The sequence below is a fragment of the Berghia stephanieae genome, chromosome 5 (genome assembly GCF_034508935.2).
Source record: "Berghia stephanieae isolate SIO BIC M18660-M18661 chromosome 5, UCSD_Bste_1.3, whole genome shotgun sequence".
NCBI lineage: Eukaryota > Metazoa > Mollusca > Gastropoda > Nudibranchia > Aeolidiidae > Berghia > Berghia stephanieae.
This window is the reverse complement of record NC_088364.1, coordinates 51,414,228-51,429,820: the sequence shown is the minus strand read 5'-3', so window position 1 is coordinate 51,429,820 and position 15,593 is coordinate 51,414,228. Positions and strand designations below refer to the sequence as shown.

Below are 15,593 nucleotides of genomic sequence, written 5' to 3'. Positions count from 1 at the left end.
TATATCGGCATCAGTCTATTGGCCAAATTTAAATGACATTAAAATCTAACAACCGCCCCCCCCCCTCTTTTTTTCCCTTCTCAAAAAATAAACAAATATAAAAACACACCTTCTTCTTGTATGTACTCTCCATAAAACACCTCGATCACATCTAAGTAGAGTTTGGTAGTGTGTGTAAAGTGCTTTACAATGATAACAGGCTGGGGCAATTGTCACTCATCCCAGCACTAACTATTTTAAACATCGTTTGACTTTGTTACAAAACGAGGTACTTTATCACTAACCTACTGATGCCACCTTTGTTAGAAACAATTAAATGAGAAAAGCAAGAAATGAGAAATAACAAAAAATAAAAATAAAAAGTTGGTTACAGTTACAAATTGAGTGAACTTTATTTCAAAAACATTGCCATCTCATCAAATTGGCACATTGGTCCTCAGATTCAGTGAAGTACACATCTGATGCAATGAGAATACCCACTCTGCCTTAATATAAAACAAACAAAAAAAAAGAAAGAGAAGAAATTTACAAAGTTAGCAGAGGCATTAAAAATGATTAATGAGAAAAATAAAATTAGGCCCTTGCACTTCTTTCACATTCCATCAAACATTCGCGAACTAAAATTCGGGCATGAACTATGCTCCTTTTTAATCGTTCTGTAGAGCTTCTATTTCCAGAATATGTTGGTCTAATATCCCTTCCCATATCTTCTATAACGGCTAGAAGCTGGGCGTATTTACTCTGATGCTGGTGATGCAGATGAGCGAGAGGCGAAGGCACTCCAGATGGTGCAGCAGTTTTTGATGCAATGTTAGGTAAAGTGGGATGAGGTACTTGTGTCTGAGGCAACGGAGGTGTAGCCCTGGCCAGAGATTGATTGACCATTGCCAGCTGTGGGTGTTGTAGTGGAGGTGTGATTCTGACTTCTTGGTTTATATCTGCTGTCCTTGGTGTCCCTGGATTGCTGATATTGGGGGTAGCTGGAGAGTTGCTGTGACGTGAGTCTGCCCTGGCTGTTTCTTCATCTGCCATGGTCAGATAAGTGTCTGAAAATAAAAATAGAATCATTACATGAATATTGATTTGCTTCGCAAAATCAAATAATTCTATGATTCACAAATTAAAAAAAAAAAATTTTTAATAAAAAACCAACGAGCGAATAACATCAAAAACAAAACAAATCTTTATGACCAACAATGCCAAATACCATCCCAAAGTCCCTTTGTGTCAAATGAAGTCAAGCTCCAAAACCTAATGATTGGGGTTGTTGTAGTGTGGTAGTGATGATGATGCATGGGTTGTAACGGTAGTAGTAGTAGTAGTAGTAGTAGTAGTAGTAGTAGTAGTAGTAGTAGTAGTAGTAGTAGTAGTAGTAATAGCAGAAGTAGTAGTAGTAGAAGTAATAGTAGTAGTAGTAGTAGTAGTAGTAGTAGTAGTAGTAGTAGTAGTAGTAGTAGTAGTAGTAGTAGTAGTAGTAGTAGTAGAAGAATTGTAGTACAGTCCACTCGGATAATTGCGACTTTCGGTTAATCGCAACATTTCCCAAGAAACTGAATTAATTCTATATAAAAGTCACCGGTTAATTGCAACAAATTTTCGCCCTCAAAAAGTGTCAAAATTCAAGAAATCAATCAAACAAAATCTTCTAATTAAATTTCATCATGGGTGAAATCAGAACATGAATGTTGAAGAATCGGGAGTGGATGGGGTTTTATGCTACAGAAGTGTCACCACTCTATTACTATTCGACACAAAAGAGGACGGGTTTGTGAGGTCATCTGTGATTATTAGAGGGGGCTGGGCATAGTTTAGACAACAGGTAGACAATAACAGTTGCAAGGAGAAAGAGTGATATCATTTGTCTTGGGGTTGACCACTGTGCATTGCGATCAATGGGTTTGGTCTCTAATCTCTTTGACTCTTACAAATGTTGAGAACAAAAGAGTGAAAGTTAATCCAGATGCTTTACTAATTGAAAATGTCCACCATCGAGCCACCAACTTGTTCCCGAAATTTCAAACCTCAGGTACGAAGATAGCATTAGACCACCCTAGCCTCATGTACGGAAGACTCAGAGGAGATCTAATTGAAACTTATAAATTGACCAACGGTCTCTACAAAGTAAACATAGAAGATTACCTCACATTTAACAAGGACAAAAGAACAAGAGGCCACTGGTATAAACTTGCCAAACAAAATTGCCGTTTAAACATCGGAACAAATTTCTTTAGTCAGCAAATTGTTGAGATATGGAATAGCCTGCCTGAAAAAATAGTTATAGCGCCAAGCATAAACAGCTTTAAAAGCCAAATTGACAGTTTCCTGCAGGATCTAAAATACACCAGCCCTCTACGATGAACTCATACTCATACTCAAAATGAGGAGAGAGAGAGAGAGGAGCTAGAAAAAAACTGAACGAAACTCTATTAAAGCTCTATCTCTCTCTTATTTTTCATTTTATTTTTTTTTACAATATTCTCCTTCATCTGTCACACTGGTATCGGGTTCAGGCTGGCTAAGTTAAATTGTTAACAATTATTATTATTAGTTAGAGAGCCACATTACTGCTTAAACTGTGATTGGACAATTTTAGAGCAACTCACTAGTCAACTGTATGGAATTCGAGTGAGTCACACTGAACTGAAGAATGTTTTTTATTTTTGGCCGCAAGTTTCTACATTTTTGTGTATAATTGTTAGTGTTAGCTCTGGCGAAAAGAATTCCTTCCACTATAAATTGACAGGTCATTTTTCAATAAGCTGGTCAAGAATGGAAACATTTTAAATCTTTATTTGAGTCAGGAGGAGGGGGGTATTCCCCCTAAAAATTTGAAAAGAATGAAAGATATGAGTTGGGTTAAGGGGGAACCTTTACCTCGCAAGTAGCACCATACAAAGTTTCCATATTCCAAGTGTGATCGTATTAGACTTTTAAAAAGAGTGGTTAATATGACCATATGGGTTTGTCTATATAGTTGAAGGATCTTCTGACAAGTCCCAGGATTCTATTTGCGTTGTTAACAGTCTTTTCACAGTGCTGGCTAAAATTCAATTTGGGACCACATATACACCAAGGTCTTTTTCAAATAAAGTACTTTCCAATTTGATTTCAGCTCCCGTACTATCCTTCATCCTGTAGACATATCGGCTGTTGTTGTTTCCTATGTGCATAACCTTGCATTTGTCTGTATTGAAACGGAGTTGCCATTTTTTAGACCACAACTGAAGTGTGTCTAGGTCATCTTGCAGTCAGCCAGCTTCTTTGACATTATTTACAAATCAAAAAACTTTGGCGTTATCTGCAAACATTTTTATGAAGGAGTTTACTCCTTCTGGCATGTCGTTTACATAGCATATAAATATAACTGGGCCCAAGACACTACCCTGAGGGATCCCAGATAGGACTGGTTTCCATCCTGATGCTTCACCATTGATCACTACTTGCTGTTTTCGGTTTAGCAGAAAATCTTGCAACCATCCCAACACACTGCCACTAGTTCCATATTGTTCAAGCTTATAAAGTAGGCGTTGGTGAGGGACAGAATCAAAACATTTTGCAAAATCTAGGTAGATGGCAGCAACCGGCATACCATTGTCAAGCATTTGAGTCCATTCTCCAATACAATCAAGGAGTTGGGTAGTGCAAGAGTGTCCACTAAGAAACCAATGCTGGTTATATGACAAAAAGTTCATAAAGTTCATTATGGCTTCTCTAAGACAAGATTCCATTTGCTTGCAGATTACTGAGGTCAAGCTCACTGGTCTGTAATTAGATGGGTCCGATTTTTTAACTTTCTTGTAAATAGGACAGACTTGAGCATCTTTCCATTTGATTGGGAGTGTCTGTTCAGCAAGTGACTTATTAAAGAGTAATGTCAAGGGCTTGGAAAGTTCATTACATGCCTCTCCTCTCATTAATTTAGGGTAGATCTTGTTTGGCCCCATTGCTTAGGTTTTCTAGGACCTGCTTTTCAGTGATAATGGTGTCTTCAAGAAACTCATCAATGTCATTCCGTTCAAAGTTAGGAAAGTTTGAGAGATCTGCTCTAGTGAATACTTTAGCAAAAAAGTCGTTAAATATCTCTGCTTTTTCAGAGTCACTGCTAGCTGTGGAACCATCGTTCCTTTCAAGGTCTACTATACTTATACCACTCTTAGATTTTAGTTTAGAGTTTGCATATTTGTAAAATGGCTTTGGGTTATACTTTAATTTAAAGGCTAATTGTTTTTCTTTTAGCTTTTCTTACTTCCCATTTCGCTTGGTCCCTGACCTTAGCATACTCAGAATATTCTTCTCCTTTTAAGGTTAGAAGATCTTTTAAAGGCAGCATGCTTTTTCTTTATAGCAGCAATTGTTTTTGTATTTGTCCATACGGATTTGCGTTTTAAGTTCATATTGGTAGGCTTGCGTTTTGGAACGTTCTTATCGACAGTATCATGTAGTGCTAATTTGATTACTTGCCACATCTGTTCAGTGTTCTTGTCCAGAGATGCCAACTTTAAATTTGGCTCACAGGAGTTTCAGACACCACTGGTAGGAATTTCAACGCCGAAAGAGGAATTTACGCACACAAGAAAAAGGAATTGGAATAGTATTTTGCATTGTGTTTACATATTGTATAGTTCTAAATAGATAATTGAATAATTGATTAGAATTATGTTATGATACATAAACACATTGCCATATACAATCCCAAAGTTTCCTTATTTCAAATGAAGCAAAGCGCCAAAACCTAATGGTAGAGATTGCAGTACTGGCGGTAGTGAGGATGATGTGGTATTGGTGGTTGTAGTGATAGTGGGAGTAATGATGAAGATGTGACAGTGGTTGTTGTAGTAGTAGTAGTGGTAATGATGATGATATGGTGGTGGTTGAAGTAGTAATGATGATGTGGTGGTGGTGGTTGTAGTAGTGGTTGTGATGATATATAGTGATGGTGAGGTTGAAGTAGTAATGATGATGTGGTGGTGGTATAGTGGTATTAGTAGTTGTGGTCGTGATGATAATGATGTGATGGTGGTTGTAGTAGTAGTGGTAGTGATGATGTGGTGGTGGTGGTTGTCGTAGTAGCGGTAGTTGCAGTGATGATGATGTGGTGGTGGTGTTGGTTGTAGTGGTAGTAGTGGTAATGATGATGTGGTGGTGATTGTAGTGGTAGTAGTGGTAATGATGATGTGGTGGTGATTGTAGTAGTAGTGGTATTGATGGTGATGTGGTGGTTGTAGTAGTAGTAGTAGTAGTGGTGGTGGTTGCAGTGATGATGATGTGGTGGTGGTTGCAGTAGTAGTGGTAGTGATGATGATGTGGTTGTGGTGGTTGCAGTAGTACTAGTAGTAGTGGTAGTGATGACGATGTGGTTGTGGTGGTTGTAGTAGTAATGGTAGTGATGATGATGTGGCGGTGGTGGTGTAGTAGTATTGGTAGTGATAATGTGGTGTCGTGGTTGTAGTAGTAGTGATAGTGATGATTATGAGGTGGTGGTGGTTGTAATTAGGCAGTTTAGTGAGCAGCAGCAGTGGCAGTCAAATTGTGACCCAACTCGCCCATAGGAAAGTTGTGACTGGAAATTGCCGTTCGCGTTTTGGGGGGTTCAATTAAAGATGCATAACTTCGTTATAAAGAGGAATATCGCAGATATTTTGGTATCATTATTTTCGTCTTTCAATTTCCTTTTAAATGGTGCCAATTAAGTAAAAATTCATTAATAACTCCAGAAGTTATATGAAGTTAAATTTGGCAATTTTCAATTGCATTTATTTTTTTATTTACTGCGTGTGTTTTTAAAATAAAAACGCTTGTTTTTAGAATAATATCTAAACTTTATTCATGCCAAATTCCAGGGCTCTATATCTATGCGCAGACACTTTTTAACTCTGCGCCGAAATGCCATGTTTACATTATCTTCTCATCATGGCTACCCTATGATATTGATATTCATATCGATATTTTAAATTTAGTCCATATTATTTTCAGTACTATTATTTACTATGTTTTTATTTTGAATACATACTTTCCAACTTTATTTATGGGCATTTTATAATTTTTGTTTTAAAAGTTCGAATATTTCTTCTCTTTGTGAAATCCGATATTAATAATATCGATATTTTAAAAATACCAATTGCTTTAATTTTATTTTATTTTGCCATCGAGTTTCTTTCCTATATGCTTAGATATATTTGTTATCATTTGTATCCATATTCTAAAGGCCTTAGCCTTAATAATTATTATGGTAAGAAGTTCTATTAGTTATAGTTATAAATTTTGACACCCCAACACATTGAGAGAGAAGGGGGGGGGGGGGGAATGGGGGGAATAACATTATATTAATTGTCAGTTCAATGATGTAATAAATAAACCCAAAGTGGTTCAGCATAATTTTAAGTATTAAAAGCCAGAACTGTCCTTCTAATTAAAATAGGGAATCTGTTTCAATTTATTTGAACGTTTTCAATCTACCATTTTATTTATATGCAATTAAATTGCCAGAGGTAAAAATAAACTCATTATGTCATTACGCAACATGTTTATATCTTTTCATTTAAATACTCTCAAACCCTTTTTTATTCTCTATGTATTAAATCAAAGAGGGGAATTATTTGCAATTGTTTCAGTGAGATATTGGGGATAAAGCCAGAAGTGATAATATAGCAAATTGTTTCTCACGTCTTTCTAGCCAAGTTTTTAATTATGTAACATCTGCGTCATATTATGTAATAATGTGTTATAAGACGAACATTTTGGTATGCAATATATGATAAGAACTCCATATTGACTGTTTTAACCATTTTTTATTAACATCACGCGATTTCGCTCACAACTTTGCAATGGTAATTTTGGGGTAAAAATCGGTCTGTAATTTCAGACTTTGAACTGCTGTAACTACATTTCTAATCAAGATAGAAACAAAATTCAAGAAACTGTTTTGTAATCTGTGTTGCCAGCTCTTTCATATGACATTGGTTTCAAGTGTGTGAGTTACATTTAGAATTTCTATTAAACTCCCTATTGTAATAGTGATGGTAGTTGTGGTAGTGGTAGTGATGATGATGTGGTGGTGGTGGTAGTAGTAGTTGTAGTACTGATGATGATGTGGTGATTATAGTAGTAGCGGTAGTGATGATGATGTGGTGGTGGTTGCAGTAGTAGTGGTAGTGATGATGGTTGTAATACTAGTGGCAGTCAAGTGGCAGTGATGAATATGTGGTGGTTGGAAAAGGGGGGGGGGGGGGGGGGGGGGGGGGGGTATCCTTGGAACAAATTGACCTCACCGGAATTTCACGGCCACGGAAGTTGCCCGAAACCCGGAATTTTTTGCTCAAGACCGGAGTTTTTGGCATCACTGTCTTTGTTGCCAAGTTCTACATTAATATTGCATCAAAGTTTGCCAAGGCCAAGGTGGTGCTATTCACTAGACTACTATTACTATTATTATAATGTAACTATTTAACAAGAATAGCCAATGTGGCAACTCTGTGTAAACAAAGCAAGATGGTAGCAGGGACCTCACTCCTTAACCAATGTCCGTATGCCGTATTCTTTCCTTTCTACTTCGACTACGAGTGAGGACACTCTACAGCTTGCACCAAAATTACACCAATTAAAAATTATCGCACAACAGTGACAGTGACAGGGAATGTGTTGCCACATCGGCTCTAATTCTACCTAAAATCATAACAATGCCAACAAACCTTTCTTCCGTTACTGTAAGTTAATAACACAATAAATCAAAGCAGTATGACAGGGAAATTCCAAATTGTAAATGAAGAGGAATCGAGTGAATCTAGAATTGAAAACTAAACTGAGAAATATTGGAGTTGTCTTTCTTGTAGTTTCTCATTGGCAAAAGAGGGCGGGACTGTCGAATAAAATTTCTCACCGGAACTAGCCTCATTCTAACAATAAAAACATGATGGCGTCAATTTGCCATTAGCAGAAGTAATCGAAGTAAAACAATGATTTTATGACTGGTTTCCAACATATTTTATCATTTGCAAGGGATATATATTTTCTTATTTGTACATTTATAGTAAGTGCATCTGATTTCACTCGTTATTTAGCTTCACTTGGTTTCAAGAAAGCATTGAGTTGAATGTATTTGCGGGAGATGCTGGGGGTTGTGACACTCCTGTCCTTACCCTAAAAAATCATGAATGAATGGGAAGTGAGTGGGGATAACAAAAAATCGTAAAATATTTTGGAATGTGTCAAACTAGACCGAAACATGTCTTTCAATTCTATTCTCGATTCAATGAAATTGACACCTGATATGAATACATAATCTTTTCTTAATCGTAATCTCAACATGCAAATTCACCAGTTTATAATTTTGTTGTTGTTGGATGTTTTATTTTTATTATTCGAGTTTGTTGAGTTCGTTATTTACTTTTTAAAAAAAAGTTAAGTGTCTTCAAGTACATGAACGGTATCTCTAATAATTTGGATAGGAATCTTACTTAAGACAGAAGACTGTCTTTCAAACAAATAACTAAAGCCATAAAAAGCCTAGGCTCAGGCCCTGTTGTTACGTTAAAGTTAAGTTACTTTTTCAGTGGATAGTGTACACTGATGTGATCCAGTGACGCATTGTCATTGGGCTTGGGCAATTGGATTGGATTGAACTCTTGCACTTGTGAAACCAAGACCATATGTCATGTAGGAGCTAACAACACTGAACTGATGACAAAACAGAATTTTGTTAATTTTGTTTCTATCTTGATTAGAAATTGAAATGTAGTTATGTAGATACTTATGACAGTTCAAATTCAAAGGTTCAAAGCCTGCAATTTCAATTTCAGACCGATTTTTACTTCAAAATTGTGATCGAAATCGTTTGCAGTTGATAATGATAAACAATGGCTAAAGCAGTCAATATATGGAGTTCATATTAATATTAACATACCAATAACACAAATGTGACAGAATTAAAATCAGTACATTCCATAAAACATAATTTGCTATATCTTTTCTAAAATCTCACTGAAATAATTGCAAGTAATTCCTTTCTAGGATTTAATACATAAGGTATAGAAATGTTTGAGCCAAAATATAAACTTATAAACATGTTACATAATGTTCTGTTTTACCCCTGGCAGTTTAAATCTTCCATTTCATAAAATGACAAAATCAGGAATTTAGAACTTGAAGAGGATTCGAACAAGGCAATGTGTATACTTTTATTTTAATTGGAAGGAAAGTTCTGGCTTTTGAAAATGCTGCTAAGCCACTTTGGGCCTATTACTACTTATTTACAAAATTTGGACTGAAAATTCATTCCCTTACCATCTCTCTCTCTCTCTCTCTCTCTCTCTCTCTCTCTCTCTCTCTCTCTCTCTCTCTCTCTCTCTCTCTCTCTCTTTTTCTCTCTCTCTCTCTCTCTCTCTTTCTCTCTCTCTCTCTCTCTCTCTCTCTCTCTCTCTCTCTCTCTCTCTCACTCTCTCTCTCTCTCAATGTGTGGTTTGTCAAGATCGAAATAGAACTTAGTGCCATAAGTTGAAATTATACAGAGCTTAAGAATGTGAATACAACTGATAAGTGATATGAATGTTTGGGAATGGTTTTGTTGACTTGATGGGAAAATGAAATAAAATGAAAGTAATTAGTATTTTTAAAATATCAATATTGTTAATATCAGATTCTATAAAGGAAATTAAAACTTCAAAAATAATACAACAAAATGCCCATAAAAAGTTGAAAAATATATATAATAAATGCAGTCCAAGCCGGTATTTGGGACGATTCCTTGGGAACAGAATTTCTATATTTCTATATAAAAAGTCATACCCTTTCCAATTCCCAGCTGCTTTATTGGGACGGCCCGTCGCTTAATGGTGAGCCCTGAAATTTGGCATGAATAAAGTTTAGATGTGATTCTAACAACCTAGCTTTTTATTTGAAAAACCTACACTGTAAATAAAAAAATAAATATGCATTTAAAAATTGCCAAATGTTAGCTCTATGTAACTCCTGAAATTTTAGATGGATATTTCGTTATTCGCACCATTTAAAAGGAAATTGAAACACAAAAAGAAACAAATAATACCAAAAGATCTACGATATTCCTCTTTATAAGAAAGTTCTGCAGTGATGCCAAAACTCCGGTCTGGAGCAAAAAATTCCAGGTTCCGTTCCATAGCCGTTTACTGCTTTCTTTTTAGTTCGACAGGTAAATTTTGCCGGACGCTAGTTCATAACAGATGGTGAGTCACGGCCTGTGCCGAAAGGGCGACTGAGCAATTTTTCCTATTTTGATGATTTTTTTTCTCAAGTTGAAAGTGGCGTAGTAAAGATGCTATTAGATGTTGCAATAAGATATTTTAGAGTCATAACTAGTGATCTACATACTTTTATTTGATATAATTTTAGTAGATCATTTGGGATTAGATTTTATAGGAAGTAACCATATAAATGAGTCAGAAATTTTAATTACTTCAAACGATATAATCAAAAATTACATAGTTATGAGTTTATACAAATAAATGAGAAATACTGCAATAATCATCAATATTCACAGAGTAGAAATATATAATCAAAGTCGTTTTGTAATGAAGCATTGTTGAGATATCCGCTCACCTGTACAGCAATATCCTTTTTTGACAGCAATAAAAAAAATGCGTAATCACCGAATTGTAGGGGTTTGTTGATCAAATGATCAAAACGAACTGATTTTAGTAATTGCAATTGACAATTCTTAGGAAAAGATATGTTATATACATTCCTTTGACGTTTTCATAGATCTAAACTATATGATAATTGATAATAATAATAATAATAATAATAATAATAATGACGATAATAACTACAATAATAATAATAATGATGATGATGATGATCATGATCATTTTCATGAAAATAATATAGTGGCTATCACCTAAACGCCTGCTAATTTTGGTAAAACGCAATAATCTCTCTTTAAAATATCGTTCTAAATGCCCGTTTAAAAAATTGGAATTCGCCTTTATGTCCACTCTGACAGAAAGGAAATTTAAAAAAAAAGAAAGAAAGAAAGAATAAAGAATTTTACTGAACTGAATCATTTGCGGCCAAAGAATTGACGCATCACCTGTTTCCGAGAGTTTTATTTAACTTTCCAACGCCCCAAATTACTATCAATTCATTCAATATAATTTACTCCTCCCCACTCCATGCTCTCTGGCAATTTCCTTTCATGTCCCTCAAACTGCTTTCTTTTCATGGAGCGTCCAATCAGCTTTGTACAATTGCCCATTTCCAATTGGCTGCTGAATAAGGACAATTCTAATTTCAATTGTCCACCATTCGGTCATCAGCAAAGTCAAGAAAGCTCCTCCTACTCAAATCACACATACCCACGAATATAATAGGCCTTGTAGACCAGTCACCGGTCTTTGATGTTACACAACCATCCGCCAGCTTTGATCACATCGCTTTTGATGATGTCACTCAATATCTATCTTCTTCTCTCAACCCCGTTGACTGTACCACGAGTCAACATAAAAGAATATCGCGGTGAGGTGCGAATCGTGGAGATGGAATGACGTAGCTGTGTTAAAGTTATAGGTTCAAAGTTCAATTGTCAGAGAGAACTGATGAGAGATTAAACTGAGGTGGTAAAATGAAAATTGTTTCGTGGTAAAACGTTGCATAAATTAGTTTTATGTACACCAACACACACACACACCCCAACTTACACACACACACACTCTCTCTCTCTCTCTCTCTCTCTCTCTCTCTCTCTCTCTCTCTCTCTCCCTCTCTCCAGTGCTGCGACAAAAAAAAAGGACTCCGACCAGATAGCTAATACTATTTAAAATGGAAAGTTGTTGAAAATGGTCTGCTTAATGAACAACCGAAGCATCGTGGATAACAGAAATGATCATTGTGAATCAGTCGAAACACGTGATATCGATGTAATACTAATACTAGTAATAATCATATAATATCAGTGTATTTATCTTACTCTTGATCACCACTGTAATAATAATAATAATAATATTAATAATAATGATAGTGGTAAAAAATAAATAATATCCATTTTTTGACAATAAAAAATCGTGATAAACGCATTGAAAAAGATGGGGGGGGGGGGGGGGGGAGGAATAATGATCAGATAATCAAAATGAACTGTTATTTTAAAATAAATTGACAATCATAGGTAAAGATAAGTTATAAGCATTCCTTTGAACTTTGTATAGACGTCTAGATCTTAACACATTTTTATACTTTTTTATTAACATACGTAAAACCTCACGATTATTGTAAGGAACAGCTGATTGTTACATTTCACAGAAACAGCATCTAATTAAACAACGTTCTGTTTTCTTTTTTTCACCGGTGGAACTTCACTTCCTAATTCTGGAGCAGTTTGCATGAAATGTTTTTTAACCACATATCTCATTTGAGCCCTTTCACAGCTTCTTCGGCAGAGTCCATTTGCCATTTGCATTGAGACAATGCTTGTTTTCAGTATGACCATTCATCTGAGTAAAGAAAAAAAATCATTAGTTATTATTAATATTGATGATGATGATGATGATGATGATAATAATAATAATTGTAATTATAAGTGTTATAATAATATTATTGATTGTTAGTAATAATACGATAGTGATCGCCTAGATGCCTGCTAATAATAATAACGTAATAATTTTCCTTTAAAATATAGTTCTAAATGCCCGTTATTCAAAATGGAATCCGCCTATATACCCACTCTGAAATATTTTTAGCAAAAATAAGATAGAGAAAGAAGTTTACTGTAGCATTTGCGGCCAAAAAAATTGATTTATCACCGGTCTGCGAGAGTCTTATTTGACACCTAGACAACGCCCCAAATTACGTTCAATTCATTTCAAATTTACTCCATCTCTCCAGAAATTTCATCCATGACCTCCAAACTGATTTCTATCCATGGAGGGCCAATCAGATGTTTACAATTACCCATTTCCAATTGGCTGCTGAAAAGGGACATTTATAATTTCAGTCGTCCACCAGTCGGTCATCGGCAAAGTCAAATAAGCCCCTCCCACTCAAATCACATATTATACTCTCGAAACTTCGGCCTTGTAGCGCAGTCCACCGGGCTTTTGATGTTACACAATCATCCGCCACCTTTGATCACGTTGCTTTTTGGGGTCATAATATATCTATCTACCCTCTTTTCCCACGCCCGTTGACTGTATCAACGGGCGATGTAGAAGAATATCGAGGGAAGGTGCGAATCGTGAAGACGGAATGGCAAATCGGTGTGAAAGTTATAGGTTCAAAGTTCAATTTTCACAGAGAAATCATGAGAACTTGACTGAACAAGCAATAAAAATCGTTCCGTGCTAAAAATGTGCGTACATGAGTTTTATACACACACACACACACACGCTCCCTCCCTTCTCTCTCTCTCTCTCTCTCTCTCTCTCTCTCTCTCTCTCTCTCTCTCTCTCTCTCTCTCTCTCTCTCTGAGTGTGTGTGTGTACTACTACTACTACTACTACTACTACTACTACGATTACTACTATTACTGCGCTATCATCATCATCATCATCATCATCACCATAAAACAACAACAACAATAACGTTATCATCACAATTGGACTCGTGTTCATTTGTCTCAGGAGTTTGTCTGAATACGGGACTATTTTGTTAGCCAACAAAGAATTAGACAAGATGTGTTTACACATTCATTGTGCAGAAACCGGTCATTACAAATCATTGAAATAAATGCTATATTAAAAGTAGATTATTACTCTTATATTTACTACCAGTGTTAGGGTAACAAAACTCAGATAACATCAATTTGAATTTTTTAAACAATTAAAAATATTTTTCAGGTTAATTTTAAATAGAAAAATATACATTTTTCAAGAGAGAATAAAGTATACTCACCATTCCTTGATATATCAATGAAAATAATTGCGTCTTGAAGATGAAAATGTGGCCGTTATATCCATATAAAATAGAAAAATATAGAAGAAGTGTATGGTCAGAAATTGCAGTGTAAAAATGAACGATTTTACGAAATCTGTCCTATAGCCTGGCTGACAATGAAATCCAAGCGGTGTATTCTACCTGCAGGGATAAATATAGGCCAGTTTTCACGTTCTGGACATCTGTTATGACGTAACCACACGGTGGTCTCCCTGTCATCGACGGTGGGTCGTTCCCATTGGGGGTGAGGCGGTAGAAAACTAAAGTGAAAGATATCTAGTGTAATAAACGGCTGTGGTTCCGGGCAACTTTGTCACATTCCGCTGAGGTCAATTTGTTATAAGGATACCCCCCCCCCCCCCCTAATCAGTTATCTATTTAGAACTATACAATGTGTAAACACAATGCCAAATACCATTCCAATTCCCTTTTCTTGTGTGCGGAAATTCCTCTTTCGGCATTGAAATTCCTCTGTTTCTTGTGGGCCTGTAAGTGTGTGAGTGTGTGTTTCTGAGTGTATTTGTGTGTGTGCTTATGTGCCGGCTTTATCTCTGTCCCTCACTCGCCTTCTTTCCATTTCTCTTTCTCACACTCACAGCTATGAAACACAGCTCAAAAGCTCAAATGAATGTTATTATTTTTAGACTTGGAATGTTAGAATATTTGAGTTTGTAGTAGTAGAGTGTAGTAACTATCATCACATTCCAAAGCATCATTGTCACCACCCCACATCATAATTGTCGCATCAACATCATTACAACCATTAAATCTTCAACACTACCACCATCACAACATCACCATCATTGACAACACTAACAGTAACAAATATTAATGACAATACTTTTTTAAAAAAAGATTATAACTAGGATTCGATCTCAGTTTTAGTCGTAACTAACAAAAATAAAATTTTGAAAAGAAAAATTTAGGGTCCAGTGAAGACAAATCAATCACAAAACACCTCCAGTGCATTAAAAAAGTCATATTTATTGTACCAGCCACTTTAGACTTTTTTTGCCCCCTTTGCCTTAAGTCTTCCGATTCATATTAATATCTTTCTTTCTTTTTCAGAATATTTTTTATTTGAGATTAACCAGTTGTCATCTGCATGATGGAATCGACCAACATCTTCTGGATTAAATCAGTGTTAGAAAGCATTTTCAGTTATGGATAATTTGTGTTCTTGATAATAAATACTCCTTTATCATTGATTTTTGATTTTAGAAAGAGTGGTAATTATAATATAAAAGGACAACAAGCAATGAGTTAGAACAAACAATTGCTTTTAAAGTTTATTTAGTTTTTGGAATTTCATTGTCACATCTTTAAGATCAACATGATGGCTTCTGACAATGACCAATTTATTCTGTGCTTGAAAAAACCTCCAGCATCACGTTCCGAAAAGGTTAGTATGTTTGTTTGATTTTGTATAACAGGTGTTTTGAACTCAATGTCCTTATGGAGATGGAATATCACACAATTTGTGGAACGTGTATAAGATATAATTATTAGGTAAATGATTTTGAGGAAGCTTTTGGAGAAAACATTTAGTGTTAACAGAAAAGGGTGTTTTTTCCATTGAATCACACTCAATTATCAAAATTTAACATAATACACGTCATTCGGCCCTGAATCAATATAATAATAATCCCTGCAAAATTCAAGTTGAACTTTCTTTGTTAACTGATGTCCCAGGTATCTTT

At 35.5% G+C, this 15,593-nt stretch overlaps 2 protein-coding genes across 5 annotated transcripts in view; one reads left to right on the top strand and one right to left on the bottom strand.

Annotated features, from left to right (window-relative positions):
* Positions 1-367: 367 nt before the first annotated feature.
* On the bottom strand, positions 368-7,825 carry LOC144973138 (uncharacterized). The gene is made up of 2 exons (XM_078915234.1): positions 7,689-7,825; positions 368-1,046 (listed from the first exon to the last, which is right to left on the bottom strand). The coding sequence occupies exon 2, from the start codon at positions 1,030-1,032 to the stop codon at positions 574-576; it is 459 nt and encodes a 152-aa protein (XP_078771360.1). The 5' UTR covers positions 1,033-1,046; positions 7,689-7,825; the 3' UTR covers positions 368-573.
* A 16-nt stretch (positions 7,826-7,841) lies between these two features.
* Positions 7,842-15,593, top strand: part of LOC144973137 (rap guanine nucleotide exchange factor 6-like) — a 91,265-nt gene continuing 83,513 nt past the window's right edge. For 3 of the 4 annotated variants that reach the window (XM_078915233.1, XM_078915232.1, XM_078915230.1), the window contains exons 1-2: positions 7,884-8,026; positions 14,962-15,295. In XM_078915233.1, coding sequence (XP_078771359.1) covers positions 15,227-15,295 — 69 coding nt within the window. In that variant the 5' untranslated portion in view covers positions 7,884-8,026; positions 14,962-15,226. Of the gene's footprint in view, positions 8,027-14,961; positions 15,296-15,593 lie in introns of all 4 variants that reach the window. The other variant, XM_078915231.1, reaches the window with a different exon arrangement.

Bases quoted from the DNA above. Each gene is read 5' to 3' on its own strand.
- LOC144973138 (XM_078915234.1), bottom strand. From the start codon at position 1,032: ATGGCAGATGAAGAAACAGCCAGGGCAGACTCACGTCACAGCAACTCT.